Source organism: Chiloscyllium punctatum, chromosome X (genome assembly GCF_047496795.1).
Source record: "Chiloscyllium punctatum isolate Juve2018m chromosome X, sChiPun1.3, whole genome shotgun sequence".
NCBI lineage: Eukaryota > Metazoa > Chordata > Chondrichthyes > Orectolobiformes > Hemiscylliidae > Chiloscyllium > Chiloscyllium punctatum.
In genome coordinates this window covers 15432896-15458311 of record NC_092791.1, presented here as the reverse complement: position 1 = coordinate 15458311, position 25416 = coordinate 15432896, and the positions used below count along the sequence as shown (strand labels likewise).

At 43.1% G+C, this 25416-nt stretch overlaps 1 protein-coding gene across 3 annotated transcripts in view; it reads right to left on the bottom strand.

The window, feature by feature from the left end:
• Nucleotides 1-12356: 12356 nt before the first annotated feature.
• The window catches only part of LOC140471104 (tumor necrosis factor receptor superfamily member 26-like), a 43921-nt gene continuing 30861 nt past the window's right edge, over nt 12357-25416 (bottom strand). Inside the window, exons 6-10 of one of the 3 annotated variants that reach the window (XM_072566983.1) lie at nt 24894-25036; nt 23055-23074; nt 20562-20718; nt 20394-20435; nt 12357-13764 (exon numbers count right to left, since the gene is read on the bottom strand). In XM_072566983.1, the coding sequence (XP_072423084.1) occupies nt 13670-13764; nt 20394-20435; nt 20562-20718; nt 23055-23074; nt 24894-25036 (457 nt within the window). In that variant the 3' untranslated portion in view covers nt 12357-13669. The remainder of the gene's footprint in view (nt 13765-20393; nt 20436-20561; nt 20719-23054; nt 23075-24893; nt 25037-25416) is intronic. The other 2 variants (XM_072566984.1, XM_072566985.1) reach the window with 2 other exon arrangements.

Sequence of the window (25416 nt, the reverse complement as noted above, 5' to 3'; positions counted from 1 at the left end):
TAGGCTTATGCGGAAAGTAAGGAGGCTTGGGATAGTGGGAAATTTGGCCAGTTGGATAGAGAACTGGCTAACCGGTCGAAGTCAGAGAGTGGTGGTAGATGGTAAATATTCAGCCTGGAGCCCAGTTACAAGTGGAGTTCCGCAGGGATCAGTCCTGGGTCCTCTGCTGTTTGTAATTTTTATTAATGACTTGGAAGAGGGAGTCGAAGGGTGGGTCAGTAAATTTGCAGACGATTCGAAGATTGGTGGAGTTGTGGATAGTGAGGAGGGCTTTTGTCGGCTGCAAAGGGACTTAGATATGATGCAGAGCTGGGCTGAGCAGTGGCAGATGGAGTTCAACCCTGTCAAGTGTGAGGTTGTCCATTTTGGAAGGACAAATAAGAATGCGGAATACAGGGTTAACGGTAGGGTTCTTAGTAAGGTGGAGGAGCAGAGGGATCTTGGGGTCTATGTTCATAGCTCTTTGAAAGTTGCCACTCAGGTGGATAGAGCTTGTAAGAAGGCCTATGAAGTATTATCGTTCATTAGCAGAGGGATTGAATTCAAGAGTCGTGAAGTGATGTTGCAGCTGTACAGGACCTTGGTAAGACCACATTTGGAGTACTATGTGCAGTTCTGGTCGCCTCACTTTAGGGAAGATGTGGAAGCTTTGGAGAGGGTGCAGAGGAGATTTACCAGAATGTTGCCTGGAATGGAGAATAGGTCGTACGAGGATAGGTTGAGAGTGCTAGGCCTTTTCTCATTGGAACGGCGAAGGATGAGGGGTGACTTGATCGAGGTTTATAAGATGATCAGTGGAATAGATAGAGTAGACAGTCAGAGACTTTTTCCCCGGGTACAACAGAGTGTTACAAGGGGACATAAATTTAAGGTGAAGGGTGGAAGGTATAGGGGGGATGTCAGGGGTGGATCCTTTACCCAGAGAGTGGTGGGAGCATGGAATGCGCTGCCTGTGGGAGTGGCAGAGTCAGAATCATTGGTGACCTTTAAGCGGCAATTGGATAGGTACATGGATAGGTGCTTAAGCTAGGACAAATGTTCGGCACAACATCGTGGGCCGAAGGGCCTGTTCTGTGCTGTATTGTTCTATGTTCTATGTTCTAGAATTAGTTAACTGACAAAACGAAGTATGTGGAATAAAGGGGTCATTCTTTGATTGGCAGATTGTGATAAGAGAGATACCATAAGGATCAATCAATGTTTGGGCTCCAAGTATTGTTATGACTGTGGATCATCTATGGACAGATCAAACTTTAATTAAAATCTTTTTCACAAAAAAACATGGGCAGGTGTTGAGTACAGATGTAAATTCAGTGACTGTCTGGAAAAAGAATTGTCTGGTAAATTGTCACACCTGACAAAGTGTCAGGAAAGCTTCCAAGCAGTCTGGGTAAGAGACATTTTTGTACCTTCCACTTTAAAGAAGCCAAAAGAACAGGGGTTAAAAGCCAGTTTAACTCTAATATATGTGTTCTAGTGGAAGAAGGCATGCTAGTCAGATGAGATGTTCCTGTGTAATAGCCTGGGTTTGAGTGCTAGTGTAATGTGAAGGTCACAGTCATAAAACTATTCACTAGTCACTCCTGTATTACAGGCAAAGGAAACTCTTCCTCTGAGTGCTAGAAGCCAGCTACTCAGCAACCCGTCAAAAAGAAGCAGGATAAAAGGAAGGACTGTCTCACTCTGAGTACTACACCAATATGTGAGTTGCATTATTATTTATTCTCGCATTTAGTGATAATAAACTCTTTAAATAACTAAAAAAGCCTAATTAAATTGACTCCTGTTAAATCATAAATTCATTTGGTCTGGGAGAGAAATATCCTCAAAGAAGGGGATCCTTTGTAAATTAACCTCATTGTGACCCACTCAAAAAATGAAAGTGAGTCAGTGAATTCTTCTTCACCAGGGAGCTTGACAATGTGGGATATCCCATTTGGAACCATCATAACTCAGGAATTGACAGGGTAGACAGAGGGAAAATGGTTCTCCTGGCTGGATGTGGTCTTGAACTGGGAAAATCTGAAGCAGGTTTGAGGGCCCCAATAGCCTACTAATAGTCATAGAGCACGGGAACAGACCTTTCAGTCCAAACAATCCACGCTGACCATGATCCCAAACTAAACTAGTCCCACCTGCCTACACTTGGCCCATATCCCTCCAAACCTTTCCTGTAAATATACTTTTAAACATTGTAACTGTAACTGCATCCACCACTTCCTCTGGAAGTTCTTTGTTCTTATTTCCTATATATATTGTGGGAAATGTGAAACTGCCCATTTCAGAAGGAAGAATAAAACGGAAGCATGCTATCGTGCATTAAACATGCATGGATGTGGAGCTCTGAGATGGGTACCGTGGTGCATGAATCACATAAGTTTAGTATACAGCTACAGCAAGTAATCAGGAAAGCTAATAGAATGTTATAATTTACTGCAAGGAGAACTGAATACAAACTACAGGTCGTTCTTCTATAACGCCATGGCCATGTTCTTGTGCAAACCCGCATTATAGAAAAATTGTGCACTTAAAGTGTTGGCGATGTAATCGTGTTACAGCCAACACATGTTTTAAAAGTTTGTGCTCTAGAAACAGTGTCCCCAATTTGTCAATCATGTTACAGCGAATTCACTTTAACGAAATGTGTGTTATAACAGAACGACCTGTAGACTACACAGGACACTGGTGAGACCACATCTGGAGTACTTTATGCAATGCTGGTCATTGTATTTACAGAAATATGTAAATGAGTTGGAAGCAGTTCAGAGAAGTAGACTAATACTGGAATGTACAAATGTAAAAAATCACACAATACCAGGTTATGGTCCAACACATTTATTTGGAAGCACTAGCTTTCGGAGTGGTGCAACTTCATCAGGTGCTTGCGTGATTTTGTGATTTTTAACTTTGTACAGCCCAGTCCAACACCGGCACCTCCAAATCAATACTGGAATTGGTTGTCTTATGAGGAAAGGTTGGACTGACTGTGCTTGTTCCCACTTAAGTTTAGAAGAGTAAGAGGTAACATGATCGAAATATATAAGATCTTGAAGGGTCTTGATGGATGAATGTAGGAACTGAGTTTCTTTTGTGAAAGAATCTAGGGCTCACTGTTTAAAAATCATGTTTGGGGTGGCATGTTGGCTCAGTGGTTAGCACTGCTGCCTCACAGTACCAGGTTCAATTCCAGCCTCGGGTAACTGATTTTGCGGAGTTTGCACGTTCCCCCATGTGGGTTTCCTCCCACAGTTCAAACATGTGCAGGTTAGGGTGGATTGGCCATGTTAAATTGTCCCATAGTGCCCAGGGATGTGCAGGTTAGGGTGGATTGGCCATGTTAAATTGTCCCATAGTGTCCAGGGATGTGCAGGTTAGGGTGGATTGGTCAAGCTAAATTGTCCAATAGTGCCCAGGGATGTGCAGGTTAGGGTGGAATGGCCATGCTAAATTGTCCCATAGTGTCCAGGGATGTGCAGGTTAGGGTGGATTGGCCATGCTGAATTGTCCCATAGTGCCCAGGGATGTGCAGGTTAGGGTGGATTGACCATGGTAAATTGTCCCATAGTGTCCAGGGATGTGCAGGTTAGGGTGGATTGACCATGCTAAATTGTCCCATAGTGTCCAGGGATGTGCAGGTTAGGGTGGATTGACCATGCTAAAATGTCCCATAGTGTCCAGGGATGTGTGGGCTGAGTGCATCAGCCGTGGGAAATGCATGGTTATACGGGGGGGTTGGGCTGCTCTTCTGGAGGGTCAGTGCGGCTTTGTTGGGCTAAATGGCGTGTTTCCACACTGTAGAGATTCAATGCATCTGGAGGCGCCCATTTTAATCATAGATGACTCTTGTCCTCTCCCGGAGATATCGAGACTGTGGAACTCTTCCTGAAAAGGTGGTAGAAGTAGAGTTATTGAACATTTGTGAGGTAGTGTTAGATTCTAATTATGCAAGACGGTCAAAGGTTACCAGAGGTAGTGTTACCGGATCAGTCGTGGTATTTATTGAATGTGCAGCAGGCTCGACATGTATCGTCCAATACCCTTTCAGAGTGGGAACTTAGAAAGAGGGCATCTACAGTACTTGCAAATAATCAAATTGCGATACTGGCCGTGTGTTTGTATATCCCCACCTGGTGAAAGGATTGAGGAAAAAGCGCGGGCTGGCTCGCTGCACTCGGAAGGAGATCTTCTCATTGGCAATACCGGAGGCGGTTCTCAGGGAAAGCGAAACTGTTGTTAATTTTGAATTTGGAAAAGCAGCTCAGTGTGTCCTGATTGAGTGGCGCGGATGTGTCGCTCGGTCTTTCTGTTGGGATTCCTTTAACAAAAGAACACCATGACAACCGGACAGTTCCTGCTTGAGGTCCTCGATGAACTGAGCGAAAATGATTTCAAAAGGTTCCGATTCCATCTTGAGAACAGCGCGGAATTTAAACCGATAGCCCGCGGGCGGTTGGAGGGAAAATCTCGGCAGGAAATGGCTTCTCTCCTCCAGCACAATTATGGAAAGCAGGCTCGAGATATCAGCAGAAAGGTCCTGCTTCAAATTCCCAGACGTGACCTGGTGGGGAAAATGTTTGGAGACGGAAACATGAGTGGCTCCGAGGGCACTCGAGGTAACAGAACACAGCACGTCATTTACACCAAATAAAACAGAGCTGAAACAAAAACAGAACCTAAGGTTCGACAGCAGTTTCCGTTTTTGCTCAATTACACAAGCGCCGCTTGGAACTGATAAAAGAGGAAATGAGATAAACAACGAGGGTTGTCTTTTGTTGGGTGTGGGGGGGGGGGGGGGGGGGTACAGGAGTGCGGAGAACAAATATCCCTTTCTGTGCATCCTCTTTCTATTCCCGCCTCCCCCTCCCCCTCCCCCTCCCCCGTGTGTCCTCTCCAGATGTGTTCCCGTACACTTATGTGTATCCTCCATGAATCCCCCCAGCCTTCAAGCCTCTCTGTATCCCCCGTGTGAATCCTTCCTCTGTCACTATCATGTGTATCCTCCCTATCCTACTGTGTATTGTCCCCACATCGCACCTTTGTGTCCTTCCTAGCTCCTCCCCTCACTGTGTATTCTTCTGTTCCTCTCTTCTAACCATCCCCCTCTTGATCCTGCTTGTATTACACCCGCTTTCCCCCACTTCCTTCCTGTATCCCACTCTCTCATGTCCCAGTACCCCCACCCCCAAGGTGAAGGAGCAGCACTCCGAAAAGTAGTGCTTCCAATTAAACCTGGTCTTGTGTGACTTTTAACTTTGTACCCCCACCCCCGCCGCAAGGTGTATCCATCCAGTATTTATTAGTTATAAAATGGATCAAGTGTCAACTGTTTTTGCAGAGGATTCCAAACTTCTGCTAATGTGCACGCACAAAAATCTTCTGGAATTTTTTGAGGATGTAACTCTGAAGATGGACAAGGGAGATCCAGTGGATGTAGTGTACCTGGACTTTCAGAAAGCCTTTGATAAAGTCCCACATAGGATGTTAGTGAGCAAAATTAGGGCACATGGTATTGGGGACAGAATACTGACTTGGATTGAAAATTGGTTGGCTGACAGGAAACAAAGGTCGTGCCTCACAAACCTTATTGAATTCTTTGAGAAGGTGATTAAGGAGGTAGATGAGGGGAAAGCGGTAGATGTGGTATATATGGATTTTAGTAAGGCGTTTGATAAGGTCCCCCATGGTAGGCTACTGCAGAAAATACAGAGATATGGCATTGAGGGTGAGTTGGAGGTTTGGATTAGGAATTGGCTCTCTGGAAGAAGACAGAGGGTAGTAGTTGATGGCAAAGGTTCATCTTGGAGTGCCGTCACTAGCGGTGTTCCGCAAGGATCTGTTTTGGGACCATTGCTGTTTGTCATTTTTATAAATGACCTGGAGGAAGGGTTAGAAGGTTGGGTGAGCAAGTTTGCGGATGATACGAAAGTCGGAGGAGTTGTAGACAGTGAGGAAGGATATGGCAGGTTACAGCGGGATATAGAGAAGCTGCAGAGCTGGGCAGAAAGGTGGCAAATGGAGTTCAATGTAGCTAAGTGTGAAGTGATTCACTTTGGTAAGAGTAATAAAAAGATAGATTACTGGGCTAATGGTAGACTACTTGGTAGTGTGGAAGAGCAGAGGGATCTTGGTGTCCATGTACACAGATCTCTGAAAGTTGCCACCCAGGTAAATAGTGCAGTGAAGAAGGCATATGGCGTACTGGCTTTTATTGGTAGAGGAATTGAGTTCCGGAGTCCTGAGGTTATGCTGCAGTTGTATAAGACTCTGGTGCGGCCGCATCTGGAATATTGTGTGCAGTTTTGGTCGCCATACTATAGGAAGGATGTGGAGGCACTGGAACGGGTGCAGAGGAAGTTTACCAGGATGTTGCCTGGTATGGTAGGAAAATCCTATGAGGAAAGGCTGAGGCACTTGGGGTTGTTTTCATTGGAGAAAAGAAGGTTTAGGGGTGATTTGATAGAGGTGTACAAGATGATTAGGGGGTTAGATCGGGTTGACAGTGAGAACCTTTTTCCACGTATGGAGTCAGCTATTACAAGGGGGCATAGCTTTAAATTAAGGGGGGGTAGATATAGGACTGATGTTAGGGGTAGGTTCTTCACTCAGCGAGTCGTAAGTTCATGGAATGCCCTGCCAGTAGCAGTAGTGGACTCTCCCTCTTTATGGGTATTTAAGCGGGCATTGGATAGGTATATGGAGGATAGTGGGTTAGTGTAGGTTAGGTGGGCTTTGATCGGCACAACATCGAGGGCTGAAGGGCCTGTACTGCGCTGTATTCTTCTATGTTCTATGTTCTAAAGAGTAGTGATAAATGACTCCCTTTCGGAATGGCAGGCAGTGACCAGTGGGGTACCGCAAAGATCAGTGTTGGGACCGCAGCTTTTTACAATGTACATTAATGATATAGGTGATGGTATTATCAGTAATATTAGCAAATTTGCTGATGATACAAATCTGGGTGGCAGGGTGAAATGTGAGGAGGATGTTAGGAGGTTACAGGGTGACCTGGACAGGTTAGGTGAGTGGACAGATGCATGGCAGATGCAGTTTAATGTGGATAAATGTGTGGTTATCCACTTTAGTGGCAAGAACGGGAAGGCAGATTACTACAAAATGGAGTCAAGTTAGGTAATGGGGCAGTACAATGAGATCTAGTGTTCTTGTACATCAGTGTGAAGAAAGCTAATAGCATGCTGGCCTTCATAACAAGAGGAACTGAGTATAGAAGCAAAGAGGTTCTTCTGCAGCTGTACAGGGCCCTGGTGAGACCACACCTGGAATATTGTGTGCAGTTTTGGTCTCCAAATTTGAGTAAAGACATTCTGGCTATTGAGGGAGTGCAGCATAGGTTCACGAGGTCAATTCCCGGAATGGCGGGACTATCTTATATTGAAAGATTGGAGAGACTGGGCTTGTATACCCTTGAGTTTAGAAGGCTGAGAGGGGATCTGATTGAGACGTATAAGATCATTAAAGGATTGGACACTCTGGAGGCAGGAAGCATGTTTCCGTTGATGGGTGAGTACCGAACCAGACGACACAGTTTAAAAATAAAGGGTAGGCCACTTAAAACAGAGTTGAGGAGAAACTTCTTCACCCAGAGAGTGGTGGGTGTGTGGAATGCTCTGCCCCAGAGGGCAGTGGAGGCCAAGTCTCTGGATACTTTCAAGAAAGAGTTGGATAGAGCTCTTAAGGATAGTGGAATCGAGGGTTATGGGGATTAGGCAGGAACAGGATACTGAGTGAGGATGATCAGCCATGATCATAATAAATGGTGGTGCTGGCTCAAAGGGCAGAATGGCCTACTCCTGCACCTATTGTCTATTACCCTAAATTTACTCCTGAAAGACCTGTCTCTATTTTTGTGACTATCCCCCACCCCGACTCCAATTTCTCTTATCAGTTTCACTTAGCATCTTGAAAATGTTGTTACTAAATTAAATCACACTCCTTCACCTTTTGCCCGACTCTCTTGCTCCTCGGATGCTGTCTGACCTGCTGTGCTTTTCCAGCACCGCACTCTCGACTCTAATCTCCAGTATCTGCAGTCCTCACTCTCACCTGGAGGTTTTCAAAGGGTCATTGTTAAGAAAATTAATTTAGAAGTTGTTTATATCTCATATTGGGCTCAGGGGACCTTGGCAGAAGTAAGTCAGCTATACTGCCTTTGGAGTTGACTGGATTTGAATTCTAATATCTTGCTCTTTTACATAGTGCAGAGGAAGAGAGAGAGACTGAAGGACTGTGAATCTGATGGAGCTCTGTCTGAGCCTTCAGACAATGAAATGATCATGTCAAAGAAAAACAGTACGTATAATCTCACTTAAGAATTCCTTTAAAAATAACATTTGTGTGGAATATTTCAAACAGAATACAGAAGATACAAGATCACAATGCAGCATTCACTGGATAGTAATCACTGATGGGGATTGAGAGAGACTCACTACCCTTTAGTTAAAGCTCCTCTGGCCAAATGTTTCATTCTAATATTTTATTTTTTTGTTTGCAGAGGTGAAGCCAAAGATACTGACAGACAAAAAACTGATGCAATTGGCCAAAAACATGGGGCATAATTGGCAGCAAATTGGAATCCAATTCCTAGACCTGCAAAGCCACGAAATTGATCAATGTGAAGCTCAGCAGCGGTTAGTTGTCTTGCAGAGATTTGAAATGCTCAAATGCTGGAGAAACCGCGAAAAGGAGGGAGCTACTGCTGTCAAACTTCACTCCATTCTTTCTAACAAGGAATGCCCCATTAGTTCTGCACAATTGAATTGTCTTCTTGAAGAAAACCTATGACCAAAGTCAATGAGGAGAGGACTTTGCTTTTTTTAAAAAAACCTTTAAATGAATCTTAAATTTTGTACATTTTATATTTTTTTTTAATTTCCGTGATTGATACCCATATCTTTTTGCATTTAACTGAAGATACTACTGAAAAGGAATGATTGATTTATTATCCATTTGCAGCAGTGGGAACAGCAAGACTGGAGGCTACCGGGAAGGTAAACTTCCCTTTTAAAGACTTACCTTGTGAGGAGGTGAAGCAAAGGCTCAACAAGAGTGGACGCGGACACGGGAATTGCTGGGCGCGTGAACTGATATTTTGGGGCCTGCAATTAACCCCGAAACACTACATGTCGTGCCTCCCACCCATCCTCCTCTAACCAAAAAAATGACTGTGAGTGGAGGGTTGGTACGGTCAGGCTTTTAAAAAATTTTTTTCAATCTCTCTTGGCAATTTAGATCAGCGGGGATGGAGGCTAGGGCAGTTGCATGCTCATTTTGCAGGATGTTGGAGGTAAGGGTCACCACTGGTATCCCTGCTGACTTCACCTGCGAGAAGTGCACCCAACTCCAGCTACTCACAGACTGCGTTAGGGAACTGGAGCTGGATGAACTTTGGATCATCGGGAGGCTGAGGGGGTGAGAGAGGGGAGTTACAAGGAGGTAGTCACACTAAAGGGGGAGCTAAAAGAGTTGGTGAAGTGGCATTACTAATCAGGGATAGTATCACAGCTGCAAAAAGGGAGGTCTTCGAGGAGGGTTTGTCTATTGAGTCAGTATGGGTGGAAGTCAGAAACAGGAAAGGAGCAGTCACTTTATAGGGAGTTTCCAACAGACCACCAGTAGCAACAGAGACACAGAGGAGCTGATTGGGAGGCAGATTTTGGACAAGGTGCAGAAGAATCATGGTTGTCTTGGTGACTTTAACTTCCCTAATATTGCTTGGATCCTCCTTCGTACAAATAGTTTGGATGGAGCAGTTTTTGTCAGGTGTATCCAGGAAGGGTTCCTGACTCAATACGTAGACAGGCTGACTAGAGAGGAGGCCATACTGGATCTGCCAGGTGTCAGATACCTGCGTGGGAGAGCATTTCAGTGATAGTGATCACAACTCCCTGACTTTCACTATAGTCATGGAGGGGGATAGAAGCAGATGGTATGGGAAAGTATTTAATTTTTTCTTTTAATGGGGGAATGGCTCCCCTTTATATTCCAGGTGCACCACCTGAACAGATCACTAGTCATGTCTGCACACTACAGCCCACGGTCCCTCAAGAAAAAGCTCATTTAATGTGCGGCAAGTGGAAAAATGCACAGACTTTATCAAATTTAAAAACTATTCCCACAAACCCTACTAAAATTTAGAAACTAAAATTAAGGAACGGTGACTCAGTGGTTAGCACTGCTGCCTCACAGCCCCAGGGTTCCAGGTTCAATTCCATCCTCGGGTAACTGACTGTGTGGAGTTTGCACATTCTCCCAGTGTCTGTGTGGGTTTCCTCCGGGTGCTCTGGTTTCCTCCCACAGTCCAAAGATGTGCAGGTCAGGTGAATTGAGCATGCTAAATTGTCCATAGTGTTCAGTGCATTAGTCAGAGGGAAATGGGTCTGGGTGGGGTACTCTTCAGAGGGTCGGTGTGGACTTGTTGGGCCGAAGGGCCTGTTTCCACACTGTAGGGAATCTAATCTAAGCTGAAAATGTGTCACTGGACTTATGCCCAAAACGTCGATTCTCCTGTTCCTTGGATGCTGCCTGACCTGCTGCACTTTTCCAGCAACACATTTTCAGCTCTGATCTCCAGCATCTGCAGTCCTCACTTTCTCCTCGGAATCTAATCTAATCAAGGGCATCTAATGTTACAGCTGTCCTGGCACCTGCCAGTTAAGGCCACGCCCCAAACCCAGCCAATGGAAAAAAAATGTTATTTACACTTCTACAAGTTGAGAGTGGACACCCACCCCTCCCCAACCACATATCAACCCCACACATCTTCACACCAAAGTAACCACCCCTCACTCGGAATAACAGATAACTACCAAACGGATACAATATAAAACAAACCAGATTTTACACCAAAGCAATACCAAGCATCTAAGGCCTGAGGCCACAAAAGGGAAAAGAACAAAGAAAAAGAGAAGATTAAAAATAAATTATACTATTGTCCGCACATATCTTTTCCTTTTTCCCCTCGGTCCAAGTCTATTATTTCAATGAGTACAAAAATTCTTTTGCTTTTTCCACCCAGTCGAAGTTGTAAACAGATTCCCTCATAATTAAAACATAGCACTGCCGGTTACCTCAGAGAATATTGAATATTTGAGTCTCTTAATTTTTTCTTTACATCATCAAAAGTCTTCTTTTTCTTAATCATGGTCCCAGAAAAGTCTTGAAAAAACATTATCCTCAAACCATTATAAACCAGAGCTGTGGATCTCTTCCCAGTCTTCTGGCTGTTTTTATTATTAACTGCTTCTCTTTATCGTGCTGGAGTTGCACTAGGACTGGACAGGGGCACTAATCCAGCCTGGACCTGTGTATCGCGATCGTGTGGACCCGCTCCACACTCACCTCGCCCAACTCGATCTCCAGCCCCAGCAACTCTGGGAGCCACCTCTCAAGAAATTCAGCAACGCTTTTGCCATCGTCACGCTCCCGAAAGACACACGACAAGTTTTTTCTCCAACCTCAGTTTCTGAGGTCGTCTAACAGGGCCCGAACCTGGCTTTCCAAGGTTCAGACCCTCCCCTCGGAGCTCTCCATTACGACCGCAAAGGCTGCGGTCCTGTTCCACCACTTCCACACACCGATCCAAAGCCTGGACCTCCTGCTTATGCTTTGTCAGCATGGCAATTATCAGTTCCAGCACTCCCTCAATTTTTTCAGTTTTGCAAACTCCATGCGTAGATGCTGCTGCTCCTCCACCAAACTTAAAAGGAGTTGAAGCAGCAGCTGTGGGTGTGCCCGACACAGAAGCAGAGTGCCCTGCCTGCTACACTCCCCTAGCTCAGTCCTTTAGATGTCTTCATTTCAACTCCAGAGTCTCTAAATCCTAATTTAAAGGGGTTCTAGGTGCTCTATCTATTTTATACTAAAAAGTTTCCACTCAAGGTATGGCACGGAGCTCAACACAGCAGACTTCTCAGACTGCTACCATCTTGAATCTCCCCATCATTAGACTCTTAATTCGAGGTTTTTATTGAATTCAAATTCCACCATCTGCCATGGCAGGATTAGAACCTGGTCTCCTGAACATTATCTGGGTCTCTGGTTTAACAGTTTAATCACTCTTTAACCTTCTGAATTCTAGGGTTGACAAACCGAGTTTTAAAAAAAAATTATTTTATCCCTTGGAATCAAGATGTCCCTTGAGTCCATCTACAGTGCAATCTTCAATAACTCTTTCCTAAATATGCTCACAACTCTCCCGGTGTGGTCTGTAACCAGGGTAGGGCGTATACGTAACAGAGAATGCTAGAGAAACCCGTGGTGAAAGAGAAAGTGAACGTTTCATATCCAATATGACTATCCTTCAGAACGTTGCCAGTGCTGAAGATAAAAATAACAATTCATTTAGAAAATAATCTTTTTATTGTAACATGCAGCTGAAAATAGAATACTGAAAATAAAATTAAAACGATACAAATTAAACTGCGCAAGCTAATAAGTCCTGATTTCAAGCACAGGTTAAATATTGCATTCTTTTCAGCACTGCAACCAAAAACAGAGGAGCAGGTTTTTAAGGAAATCAAAAAGGGAGTGCAAGCACCCACACCCAACACATACATGGTCCACGGACCCCACAGCGCCACAGAATATGCATTTGGGTTAGGAGTCCATGAACTATCGCAACCTGTGTTTGCAGGGGACTGCTGCATGCAGCACCCTCAACCCCAGATCCCCGAGAGAGAGGGGGAGGACTCCCATGTTGAGCACCCTTCACTGGGGATCCCCACCGACTGGTGGCAAATGGACACGCTGAGCTGTGTCTATGTGGTGGATGAGGGGAATCAGGTGTACAATGTGCAGTAGCAATCGATACAGGGCCTATTATGTCCTTAAAGGGGGTAAAACTAAAATTCCGGAAGGGGCTCAGGCTCCCGGGGGAAGTACGGGACCTTGGGGTCCATGCAGGGGTGAGCGCAGACGGGATTCCAGATAGGATGCACACCTGAGCATCCTCCAACTGGTGCATTGTGTCAGGTCCAAGCACAGCCATTTTAAAGGGTCGAATGGCAGTGGCCACGAACCAGACGTCTTACCACTGCCCTGCTTGCTCTTTCCTGCGGCAACGTCACTTGCCACCCAAACGTAAACAAAAAAAAGTTATATTTTGGAACAAAATAAATAAACACTAAAAGCCCGTTAGCCTAACCATACTAGATTACTTTAGAATAAGGGAACACACACAAGTCACTTTTGAGATTTTTTTTTAAAAATCTGTGGCGCTTGGAACCAATGGGAATGTGGTCTGTGTTTTAAAGCTGTTAAAAGAATATTTTGGGAGGCAGGAAGGTTGTTCCAGAGCCCCTAAATCAGACAGAATGGTGATTAACGAGATGTCAGAGTTTGAATATTGGAAAGACTGTTGCTCTGAACATTTTATTTCTTTATTCTCTTCCCCCCCCACACAGTAAAAACTTGTAACTGAACCATCTGTATCTAGGAAGCACTCATCTTGGGATATCAAGTGACAGAAATTGACTGTTCTCACTTGAGGATATTTGTATCCTTATCTTTCCCAAAATCGTACACCTTGGGTTCACTAAAGAGGCAACCAGAAAATTAAATCTCATCTTGTAATCAAAAAATTGTTTTCTGGGACTTCAAAATCTTGCTGCTAGCAACAATTCATCCTGCAAGAAGTAAAGAGTAAGGTTCTCCTTCACTGCAGATCTTTAGCATCTTGAAACTTTTCCACGGAGCTGTTTGTCGAAATCGCCACTCTAAAATCGGAATATTGTGACTCAGATGTACCCACTGAAATACAAAAAATATCAGAAATTTTCAAACTATACAAGCCATTTCACAAAGAGCACAAAACCAGTCCCAGTGTGGGAAAGGACAGTCATGTTGAACTTGGGGCAAGATAATTGTTAGACCTCAGCTGGAGTATTGCATACAGTAGTGAACACCTCATTATAGGAAGACTATGAAGGCATTGGAGACAGTGCAGAAGCATTTTACAAGAATAATTGCAGGAATGAGAAACTTCAGTGATGAAGATAGATTGAAGGAGTTGGGACTGTTCTCCTTTGAGAGAAGGCAGCTGAGAGGAGATTTGACAGAGGTTTTCTGAGTCATGAGTGGGCCAGCCAGAATAGATAGGGAGATGTATTCCCACTCGTGAAAGGAAAACAAATGTGATATGCAAAGTAAGCAAGGATGATATAACAAAAAAATGAATTCATACAGCAAGTAGTTAGGATATGTAATGCACTCAATCGAGGCATTCAAGAGGGCAATGGCTGATTATTTGGAGAAATATAATGCGCAAGTGTTTCAGGAAAAGTCAAGATTAGCACTAGGTAATGATACTAGTTTAACAAGCCGGTGCAGACATGATGGGCTGATTATTCTGCAATAATCCTCCTGTCCACTTTCCTGCCTTTTGTCCATAACCCTGGATTCCCATATTGATCAAAAATCTATCTCAGCCTTTAAGCATTTCAAGGCCCAGTCTCTGCAGAGAAGAATTTCACACATTCAGCATCCTGAGAGAAGAAATTCCTCATCTCTGTCTGAAATGGGTGACCCATTACTCAGATTATGCCTTCGGTCCTAAACCCTCCCAGAAGGGGAACTAAGGAAGGTGATGACCTAGTGGTATTATCACGTTAAGTATATGCCCCCTCATTCTTCTTCTTTCATGAGGGGGAATATTTCTCCCTATCTACTCTGTCTGACCCACTCATGATTTAGAAAACCTCTATCAAATCCCCCATAAGAATTGTAACTGAAGAATCTGTATCTATGACGACTTAATATTAATCCAGAAACTTTGCTAACGTTCTGGAGAACATCCCACCACAGCAAATGGTGGAATTTGAATTCAATAAAAGAAATTTAAGAATCTGCTGAAAACCACAAAACCATTGCCAATTGTTGGAAAAACCCATCTGGCTCACATATATCCTTCAGGAAAGGAAGTTTGCCATTCTCACTGGATTTGACCCCCACTCTCGTTCCATAGAGAGTAGTTGAAAGTCAACCATATTCTGACATGGCTCAGTAAGCCACTCAGCTATCTCAACTGCTACAAAGTCTCAACAAAAATGAGACCAGATGTCTGTTCAGGAATACCACTCAGGGCATCTAGGAATGGGCAATAAATGCTGGCCAGCCTGTGACACCCACGTCCTGCAAGTGAATTTTTTTTAAAATCTTCTACGTCTACCCTGTTAAGACCCCTAAGAATCTTATATTTTTCCATAAATATACCTCTCATTTTTTCGGATTTTAATGAGTATAGGCCCAATTAGCTTAACCTCTCCAGACCCAGTATCTGCCTAACGAACCTTCTCTGGACTGCCTCTAATGCCAGTACATCTTTGCTCAGACAAGGGGCCTAAAATGGTTCACAATGTTCAAGGTGTGGTCTAACTAGTACCTTGTATAAATTTACAAATTCTTCCTTTTGTCTATTTCTGCCAAATTAACTTTCCCAACCTACATGAAGCCTGATTTCCCTTATGTACTACCATTTTTACATGCCCTCTTTGCCAATTTCTTCTTTGTTCTAAGGTATAGCTACTGTTAGAGGGCCTAGAGACTGCAAAACTGATTCACTGTGAACAGTTGAAAACTTTCCAAGGTCAGTCACGCTGTCCTTAATTATTGACTGGACCTAGCATTAGTGAATGTGAATTGGTCTACAAGCTAACTGGTCTACAATTCCTTTTCTCACTTTTCCTAAATAGCTGAATGACATACAATTTGCCAATCTACAGGGACAGTTTTTAAATGAAGAGAAATGTAGAAGATTATATTTCAGACATCTGTAACATTTTCATTTACTTCCTTTAAAAAGATACAGAAATAGGTATACAGAAACCACATGGCGATTTGTCACTTTTCAGTACCAATATTTTTGTCAGTAACATTATTGTGCTCATGTTAGTTTCGGAGAGTCCTTGACCCTGCTTCAATATTAGCATGTTTAGCAGGCTGATCTCTTCCTCTGCCAAAATAGTACAAAATGATGGAAGTAACATTTTCACTGTTGGTCTATTCTGTTACTTCAATTGCACATCCCTTTCAGGTAGTGAGTTCCCAAGGATGGTGACAATCTGAAAGGGTTTTCCCTCAAAGCCCATCAAAATCTTTCATCTCTTATCCTAAATCTATATCCTTGATTATGGACCGTACAATCAAGGGCAATAGATCCTTCCTATTCTCACTAACTGGGTCCCTCATTGGTCTCTCCTCAGCCTCCTTGGTTCCAGTGGAAACAAACTTCAGCCTATCCAATCTTATCTCATAACTAAAATTCTCCAGTACTGGTAACATCCTCATAAATCTCTTCTGCACCCTCTAATACGTTCACAACTTTTCGACAGTGTGATCAGAACTGCACACAATACTCCTATCGTGGTCAAACCAGTGTTTTATACAATTCCTGCATAATCTCGGAACTCTTAAACATGGACCCAAAAAAAAAGGCCTCAAGTCTTCTTGCCCTCTATATCTTCTTATCCAGCCATCTTCATTGATCTGTTCCTCTACTCTTCTCAGTATCTCTCCATTTGGCATCAGCTCTCTCCAAATGCATAACCTCACATTGCACTGGACTCAACTCTAATTGCTCCTGTTCTGCCCAGCTGACTGGCCCATTGATACCTCCCTGTAGTCTCTAGCTTTCTCCCTCGCTATCAGAAATACAGCCAATTTTTTTATTGTCTGCAAATATCTTAATCATAACGCCTATATATTTAAATCCACATCATTGACGTGTACCACAAAATGCAATGGAGTAGTACTGAGCACTATGGAACCTTACTGGAAGCAATTTTCCAGTCACAAAAACATTTCTGCCTCTGAGCCAATTTTAGATCCAACTCACCACTTTGTCTTAAATCCCATGGGATTTTACATTTGTGACTTATATGGACTTGATGAAAGCCTTGCCAAAATTCATATTTACTACAATTAATTACTCCCATCAACACTCCTGGTCACAACCTCAAAAAATATAGTCATATCTGACTGACCTGACTTTGCCTTACTAAATCCATGATGATTGTATAAAGATTATGAGGTACATTGATAGGGTAGATGGGAAAGCACTCTTTCCATTAGTAGAAGAATCAATAACCAGAGTCACAGATTTCAAGTAAGAGATAGAAGGCGAAGAGGAGAGTTGAGGAGAAATGTTTTCACTCAGAGGGTAGTGGGCATCAGGAACACCCTGCCTGAAAAGGGTGGTTGAGTTTTAAACTCTCAATATTGAAGCAGTATTTTAAATATTCACTTATATTATCATCGCCTCCAAGGATATAGGCCAAAACCTGAAAAAAATGAGATCGGTGTAGTCAGATCTTTGTTGACAAGCATGGGCCAATGGACCTCCTTCTGTGCTGTAAGTGTCTTCAAGTCTATGGTAAAGGTTACGGCTTTGGAAGGTCCTGTTGAAGGAAGCTCGGTGACTAAACCTTATACCTGGTAGTCACTGCTAAATTATGTGAATTGGAGGTAGTTGGTGTGTCTATCAAGTGACCTGCTTTGTCCGGGATGATATCACTTCTTATGTGTTGTTGCAACCATAACAATCCAGGAAAGTGGGGAGTATTTCATCACACTCCTGACTTGCACCTTGAAGATGGTGGACAGATCTTGGAGAGTCAGGAGGTGGGTTAAAACATAGAACATTACAGCGTAGTACAGGCCCTTCGGCTCTCGATGTTGCGCTGACCTGTGAAACCACTCTGAAGCCTATCTAACCTACACTATTCCATATGCCTATCCAATGACTGTTTAAATGCCCATAAAGTCGGCGAGTCTACTACTGTTGCAGGCATTGCATTCCACACCACTACTCTCTGAGTAAAGACACTACCTCTGACATCTGTCCTATATCTATCACCTCTCAATTTAAAGCTACGTCCCCTCGTGCTAGCCAGCACCATCCGAGGAAAAAGGCTCTCCCTGTCCACCCTATCTAATCCTCCGATTATCTTTTATGTCTCAATTAAGTCACCTTTCAACCTTCTTCTCTAACGAAAACAGCCTCAAAAGACCCTCAGCCTTTCCTCATAAGACCTCCCGTCCATACCAGGCAACATCCTAGTAAGTCTCCTCTAAACCCTTTCCAAAGCTTCCACATCCTTCCTATAATGCGGTGACCAGAACTGCATGCAGTACTCCACGTGTGGCCGCATCAGAGTTTTGTCCAGCTGCAGCTAGATCTCATGGCACCGAAACTCAATCCCTCTACCAATAAAAGCTAACACACCATATGCCTTCTTAACAACCCTTTTAATCCGGGTGGCAACTTAAGGATCTATGTACCTGGACACAGAGATCCCTGTGCTCATCTACACTACTGAGAATCTTACCATTAGCCCAGTACTCTGTATTCCTGATACTCCTTCCAAAGTGAATAACCTCACACTTTCCTGCATTAAATGACATTTGGCACCTCTCAGTCCAGCTCTGCAGCTTATCTATGTCTCTCTAACCTACAACATCCTTCATCACTATCCACAACTCTGCCTACCTTAGTGTCATCCACAAATTTACTAACCCATCCTTCTATGCCCTCATCCAGGTCATTTATAAAAATGACAAACAGCTGTAGACCCAAAATAGATCCTTGTGGTACACCACTAGCAACTGAACTGCAAGATGAATATTTCCCATTAACAACCATCCTCTGTCTTCTTTCAGCTAGCCAATTTCTGATCCAAACCGCTAAAATACCTTCAATCCCATGCCTTCATATTTTGTGCAATAGCCTACCCTGTGGAACCTTATCAAATGCCTTACTGAAATCCATATACACCACGTCAACCGCTTTACCCTCATCCAGATTCCTAACATCTGACCTGCTCTTGTAGCTACTGTCTAGCCCAGTTCAGTTTCTGGTCAATGGTAACCCCCAGGATGTTGATAGTGTGCAATTCAATAACTATAATACTAATGCATGACAAGAGAAGACAGTTGGATTTTCTCTTGTTGGAGATGGTCATTTCCTGGCATTTGTGTGGCACAAATGTGATTTGCCACTTTTCAGCCCAAACCTGAATGCTGTCCATTTCTTGCTGCATTTGAACATCGACTGCTTCAGTATCAGAGTTAAACATCACACGACACCAGGTTATAATTTAACAGGTTTATTTGAAAAGTACAAGCTTTTCATCAGGTAACTATGAAGGAGCAGTGCTCCGAAAGTGTTGGACTATAACCTGGTGTTGTGTGATTTTAACTTTGTCCACCCCAGTCCAACACCAGCACCTCCCATCATCAGTATCTGAGGATTCACAAATGGTGAATATTGCGCAATCATTGGCAAACATCCCCACTTCTGACCTTACAATGGAGAGAAGACCATTGATGGAGTAGCTGAAGATGGTTGGGTCTAGGACACTACCCTGAGGAACTCCCACAGAGGTGTTCTGTAGCTGTGATGACTGACCTTCAACAACCACAACCATCTTCCTATGTGCCATGTATGACTCCAACCAAAGAATTTGCCCCGATTCCCAGGGATTCCACTTCTGACCTTACAATGGAGAGAAGACCATTGATGGAGTAGCTGAAGATGGTTGGGTCTAGGACACTACCCTGAGGAACTCCCACAGAGGTGTTCTGTAGCTGTGATGACTGACCTTCAACAACCACAACCATCTTCCTATGTGCCATGTATGACTCCAACCAAAGAATTTGCCCCGATTCCCAGGGATTCCAGTTTTGCTAGGGCTCCTTGATGCCACACTTTTGGGGCAACTGCGCATGCATGCTCACTCAGAAACACACATGCATTGGTTCCAGACTCCCTAGGTTACTGCATCATGCAGAAAGTACAGACTACTCATGCACAGAATAGGCACAACCCTGAAATGAGAATTGGACATGATTGGAAGAAGACAACAGATGAGACCCACTCACACCCCCAAACATAGGTAGATCATGTTATGATCACCATTTGAGAAATGCTCTTTGATAAATGACTCTATGAATCTTGCACCATTAAGATGTGAACTAAATGTGTCTCATTATGGATTACTAAACTAATGTGGAATGGCCCTTGTTAGTTCTAGGGCATCATATTTGAGAAAATTACGTTAGATACACTCTAGAAATTCACTACCTTTCTGACATCTACTAGTTTGATTTTTCCAATCTGAAAGTCAAAATTTTCCCATTACCATCTTTCCTACATGCTTGGCATGATACATTCCACTACTTTACAACTATGATGACAGTTTTCTATCTCTTAGTTCTACCTATAAAGTTTCCACTACATACACTACTTAATGACAAAAGGATACAACGAGAGGTAACATCTCTTCAATCAGTCATTATGGTTACTCTCCCATGACCATTTTCCAGAGTCTTTTCTGCAGACCATATAATCTTGTATATTCAGTTCCTAGTCTTGATTGGCTTACATCCATATCCCAGTACAGCTACCCTCCAAGTTGAACTTGCACCTGCAAATCATTACTGTCCATAATAACTGAATCCAGGAAATTCAGTAAGGTTAATTTCATGCAGACATATTTGAAAACTGAAGACCAGAGGCTGGTCTGTCCTCACTTTAATGCTGACACACTCACCATCTTTCATTTTTAGTGGGGCAAAGTCATGGATTGGCTTGGTATGAGTTGAGAAACTATCCATTGACTTCTCTTCTAATGAAACCCGCAAAAATGTTTGGTGGCCCTCCTCTTGCACAGGTCGCTGGATAACTGCTTCCTTTTCCTTAGTCTTCTGCTGAGTGAGGACATTGCAATTAAAAAAACAAATCAAGCCGGTCATTAAATCACAAATTATTGACTGATTCTTGGGAACTCCAGCACAGTTTCCATACATTAATATGAGAGATGAGTAGGCACCCCTACTGCCAAATTCTGTACTGTACTCCAACAAGAAGCAGCTTTGAACTGGGAGCTTTAGATCATGAAATCTTCACCGATATCTTTTAAACAAGATAATGATTTTTGATGTTTTGATTCGGAGACTTGAATGTTGCCCCTGTAGAGAGAAGCTAACCTAGTCCTCTCTCAGATTAGAAAATTTCTCTCATGTGACAGATGATCACCACTCATCTCTGGGTGCCAGCTTCCATTACAACCATCTCTCTCAATCAAATTAACCAATCAATCAATACTGGTTTTCTCACACTGCATGTGGGTGAAAGGTGGACAAATGCTAGTTTTGGCTTGTAAACCATTTGATATCATTACTGTTGCACCAAACTGACCAACCCAGATTGTAACATCATTACATTTGGGGAAGCTGTGGTGCTGTAGTGATAAATTACTAGGCTTATAATCCAGATCCCAAGGCAAGTGTTCTGAGGACATGGGTTCAAATCCCACCATGGCAGATGGTAAAATTAGAATTCAGTAAAATCTGGAATGAAAAGCTAGCCTAATGCTGACCATGTAACCATCACTGATTGTTGCAAAAAAAAAAAAGGCTTCCCTAATGTTCTTTAGGAAAGGAAATCGGACCTCACCTGGTCTGGTCTACGTGACTTGAGACCTACAGCAATGTGGTTGACTTTTATCTACCCTGGGCAACTAGAGATGGACAATAAATGTTGGTTCAGCCAGTGATGCCTACCTCTCATAAATGAGTGAAAAAAAAATCTTACTGTGAAACAAAGGTTGCAGATAACCGAAAGGCTGATTCCATCATTTAAAAAGGCAGAAATAATTGACAAACCTCACTCACAAAAGCTGACTGAACAACCCTACTACGTTATCAATGGAGTATTGAGAATGAAGGAGAAGGATTACAAGTAGAATCCAAACACTAATTAAAGAAGCACCATGGCAAAACAAAATCAAACTGACTAACAAGAAATGAGCAGAGAAATTCAATTGGAACAGAAGGCATTTCATACACTTGGGATAACTCAGCATAATAGGGACAAATATCACATGCAAATGAGAAACACAAAAACATCCAGAAGATTAACCTCTGGAAATCTTGAAAGAAACAGATATGAAATTGTAGCAGTAATGGTAAATGGTCTTTTAGTGAACATTTAATTCAAACTTAGTCTCAGGTTAGGAGAGAATTGTTCAATGGCTATTTACATCAATGAATATTCTTGCACATTTTTCTAAGCTCATCATTGAATGGCATTGTTAAATAGATAGCAATACCATTTCGGTTAGTTGATAGCACTCCCAGGTCTGGATAATCACCGAATGGGGATAAGAAAGTGGGGACAAGAGCGCCGAGAGGGCTTTTTCTGCATCTTCAAGAGTTCAATAAAGTCAGGGATGGTTCTAATTTGACCTATCGCATACAGTTCCTACCTTCAGGAAAATAATGGAGGAGATCACAGTCAGAGATCTAAAGGCCCATCAGCCTCATCCCCATGAGTAGGAAGATACTACAACGGATCCTGGAAGATTTATGATCACCAGGAAAGGGATGGGCCATTACAAACTCACAACATGAAGAAACATTGGTAAGAAATCACTACGTAGTGCTTGAGCAAAATTCAGTATTTATCTGATAAGTGTATTCTGCTTTGGTCCTACCAATGTGCAAAACATTGCATTTATCCAAATTAACTACCATTTACAACGTATGGTCCATTCCCCAGCACATCTTTTGTATTTGATTTCATTTCTTTCTTAATTGTTGTATTTGGTGTCATCTGCAAACCTGCTGCCCATGTTCCCAACAGCACTGCCCACATCATTCAAACAGACTGTGAAGCTTGTGAGTGTTGAGTCAATTGCTGAGGGACACCAGTAGTCATAGGTCTTCAAGCTGAACCATCTACACCAATAACTAGTGACTCTCTTGTCAGTCATCTCAAACACTGGTTGGCTAACAAAAATGAGTTTTTGTTACTCTTATTTCCATGGAGATGAGATACATCGAGTATTACAAGGAAACAAAACCAACTCGGGATGGAAACTGATCTCAGATCAAGTTGAATTGGGCTCCAATGGGAAAGCAGATTGAGTTTGCTGTAAGCTAAGTGGCACATTCACTCCCATCCACAGCACACTTTGCCTCCCTTTGTTTGAACCCAGATTACAAAGAACATAAACTTCATCCAGGAAACAAAATTGGCTTACCTCTAAACACCATGCGATAGCTAAAAGACAAAAATATAAAATAGTTTTTAAATAAGATTCTCACAAATTCCTGATAATAATCAAATAAAAACAAAATTTTGTAAATACTCAGCTGGCTTGCAGCATCTCCGAAGACAGAAACAGTCAAACGTTTCAAATCGAATACAACACTTCTTCAGAGATGCACTTGCAGTTTGGAAGAAGTTATATTAGAGTGTAGACATTAACTCTGTTTCTCTCTTCACAGATGCTGCCAGACCAGCTGAGTATTTCCATCAATTCCTGCTTTTATTTCAGATTTCAAACTGTTTTGCTGTCACTTTAATACCTGGTGACACTGAACTTGGTTCGTTGCAATCTTTCAGCTGTGCTCTTTTATTCATCACAATTCTTTTGATTGCTTGCTGGGTTGATCTCATGGATTGCTCAGTGGGTCAGGCCCATCAGTCAGTCCCACAAAGTTGGTTGATGTAAGTGCACACTAGTCTACTCCCCATATAGTTCCAGGGCATCAGCCAAGGCGCAACCTTTCCAAGTGGGGCTGAGTAAGTTGATGTGAGACAAGGACAACAATGACATGGCTCAGGCAATTTCTACAGGCCATTGCTCTGAAGCAGGTGAGACACACAGTGCCCAGAAAACACACAAAATTAACAGAACTCTGGTCACTCAATGGAAACTGCAATGTCAACAGAAATTACAGGTGCGCCTGTGACAGATCTGTGCCAAGGTGACCACTTGTCCTGTATTTCAGGTGGCTTGATGGTTACCAGGATGCATTTTATCCCTTATCTTTCATTGTTCATTTTCACACTTTGTACCTGCTGCCCATTCAGACAACTCCAGCAGCACCTCATGCCCAAACATCTTTTAACCTTTTCTACCACAGTCAGTCAGCCTGATCTACACCAGTTTGACTCAGTACTCACTTCAGTTACACATTATGTGAAATAGAAAGAGTCTTTCCAGCTCTCTTGTATCCCCACATCCATTTTACTGGGAATCCATTAACTTGCCATGCTGGAGCCAGTGCTGAAGGACCTCGACAACCTGTTCACCCTAAACCCACCCCATGTCCATTACAAGTCTCTCAAACAAATCAATATCCTCCCCTCTCACCACACTCTCTCCCCTGGACAGCATCCACACACTCTCTCCTTGCCACTCTCCCCTCTACTTCCCAACATTTTACCATGCTCCCGCAATCTGCGCTCTCCTTTACCCACTAACTCCAACCCACCCTCCCAATCGAACTCTTAAGCCCACCCAGCTCTCTCCTCACCCACTCCTACAGCTCTCCTGCCTCTCTCTGCCCCCTCCCCCATTACCACTCTCTGCTCCTTGTCTCCCCCATTATGTCTCTTTCTATTCTCTAAACTCATGCTAAACTTATCCTACACAGTCCCAGGTCTCCAATATCCCACCCCTATATCTGCACCTAGCTGCACAGGGTCCCTGCACTACAGTCATTCAAATTCTGGGCTCCAGACCTTGTTATCAAATCTGTCCGCAACCCCTCTATCCAACCTGAGCCAGCTTTACCTGTCAGCTGTTCGAGCCGTAGACTCAACACTCTCTCAGACACCAAGAGACAAACTCTTTGCTGCTTCTGTAGTTTACTCCAGACACAACCCTGCTTTTGGTAATGTTTCACCAAAAGTGACCACTTTTCATCACCTCTCTCCCTGGTTCTTTGATAGCTTTGGCCCTAACAACCACCTCAAAGCCCTGAGATTTCAGTTTGCCAGCACGCTGGTTAAGAGCTTTAACATATTTCCATACTGTGGACAGTCTGGGGATGCAAACCCCATTCACAAGCTGCTGAAATTTGAGGAATACCTGAGCAGAAGGGAGTGGTCAAGGATTTCCAGTGCAAGAACAAAAGTATCCCAACTAAAACACACCACACCACAGAGAGGACTATAACGTAGATGTAAGAAACGCATCCAGATATGTCCCCAGTCTGTCCAGGCACACGTTCTCTGTGGAAACAAAACAAACATTGTCATAAATTCATCAATGCAGAGTGGATTTGAGGGTCTGAGGAATAATGGATTGAAATGGAATGGTGTAGTCTCAGTGACAGTTCCACATTTGTGTCAATGCTTCATGTTAATGAAGCCACTGAGTCATGAAAGAAGTTGTTCCCCAACAATGTGACAGCGTCTTCCAAACCTGTGACCTCTACCACCTAGGATAATGGTAACAAACAATTAGGAGCATTGTCACTTGCAAATTCCCTTCTATAAGGCAATAAATGACAACTCAGCCCACTGCACACACATTCCCTAATCAGCCAAATTGAAAAAAGGAAAGCCCACATCCCAGGAGTGAATAAAAAAATTCAAAAAGGAGACATTTC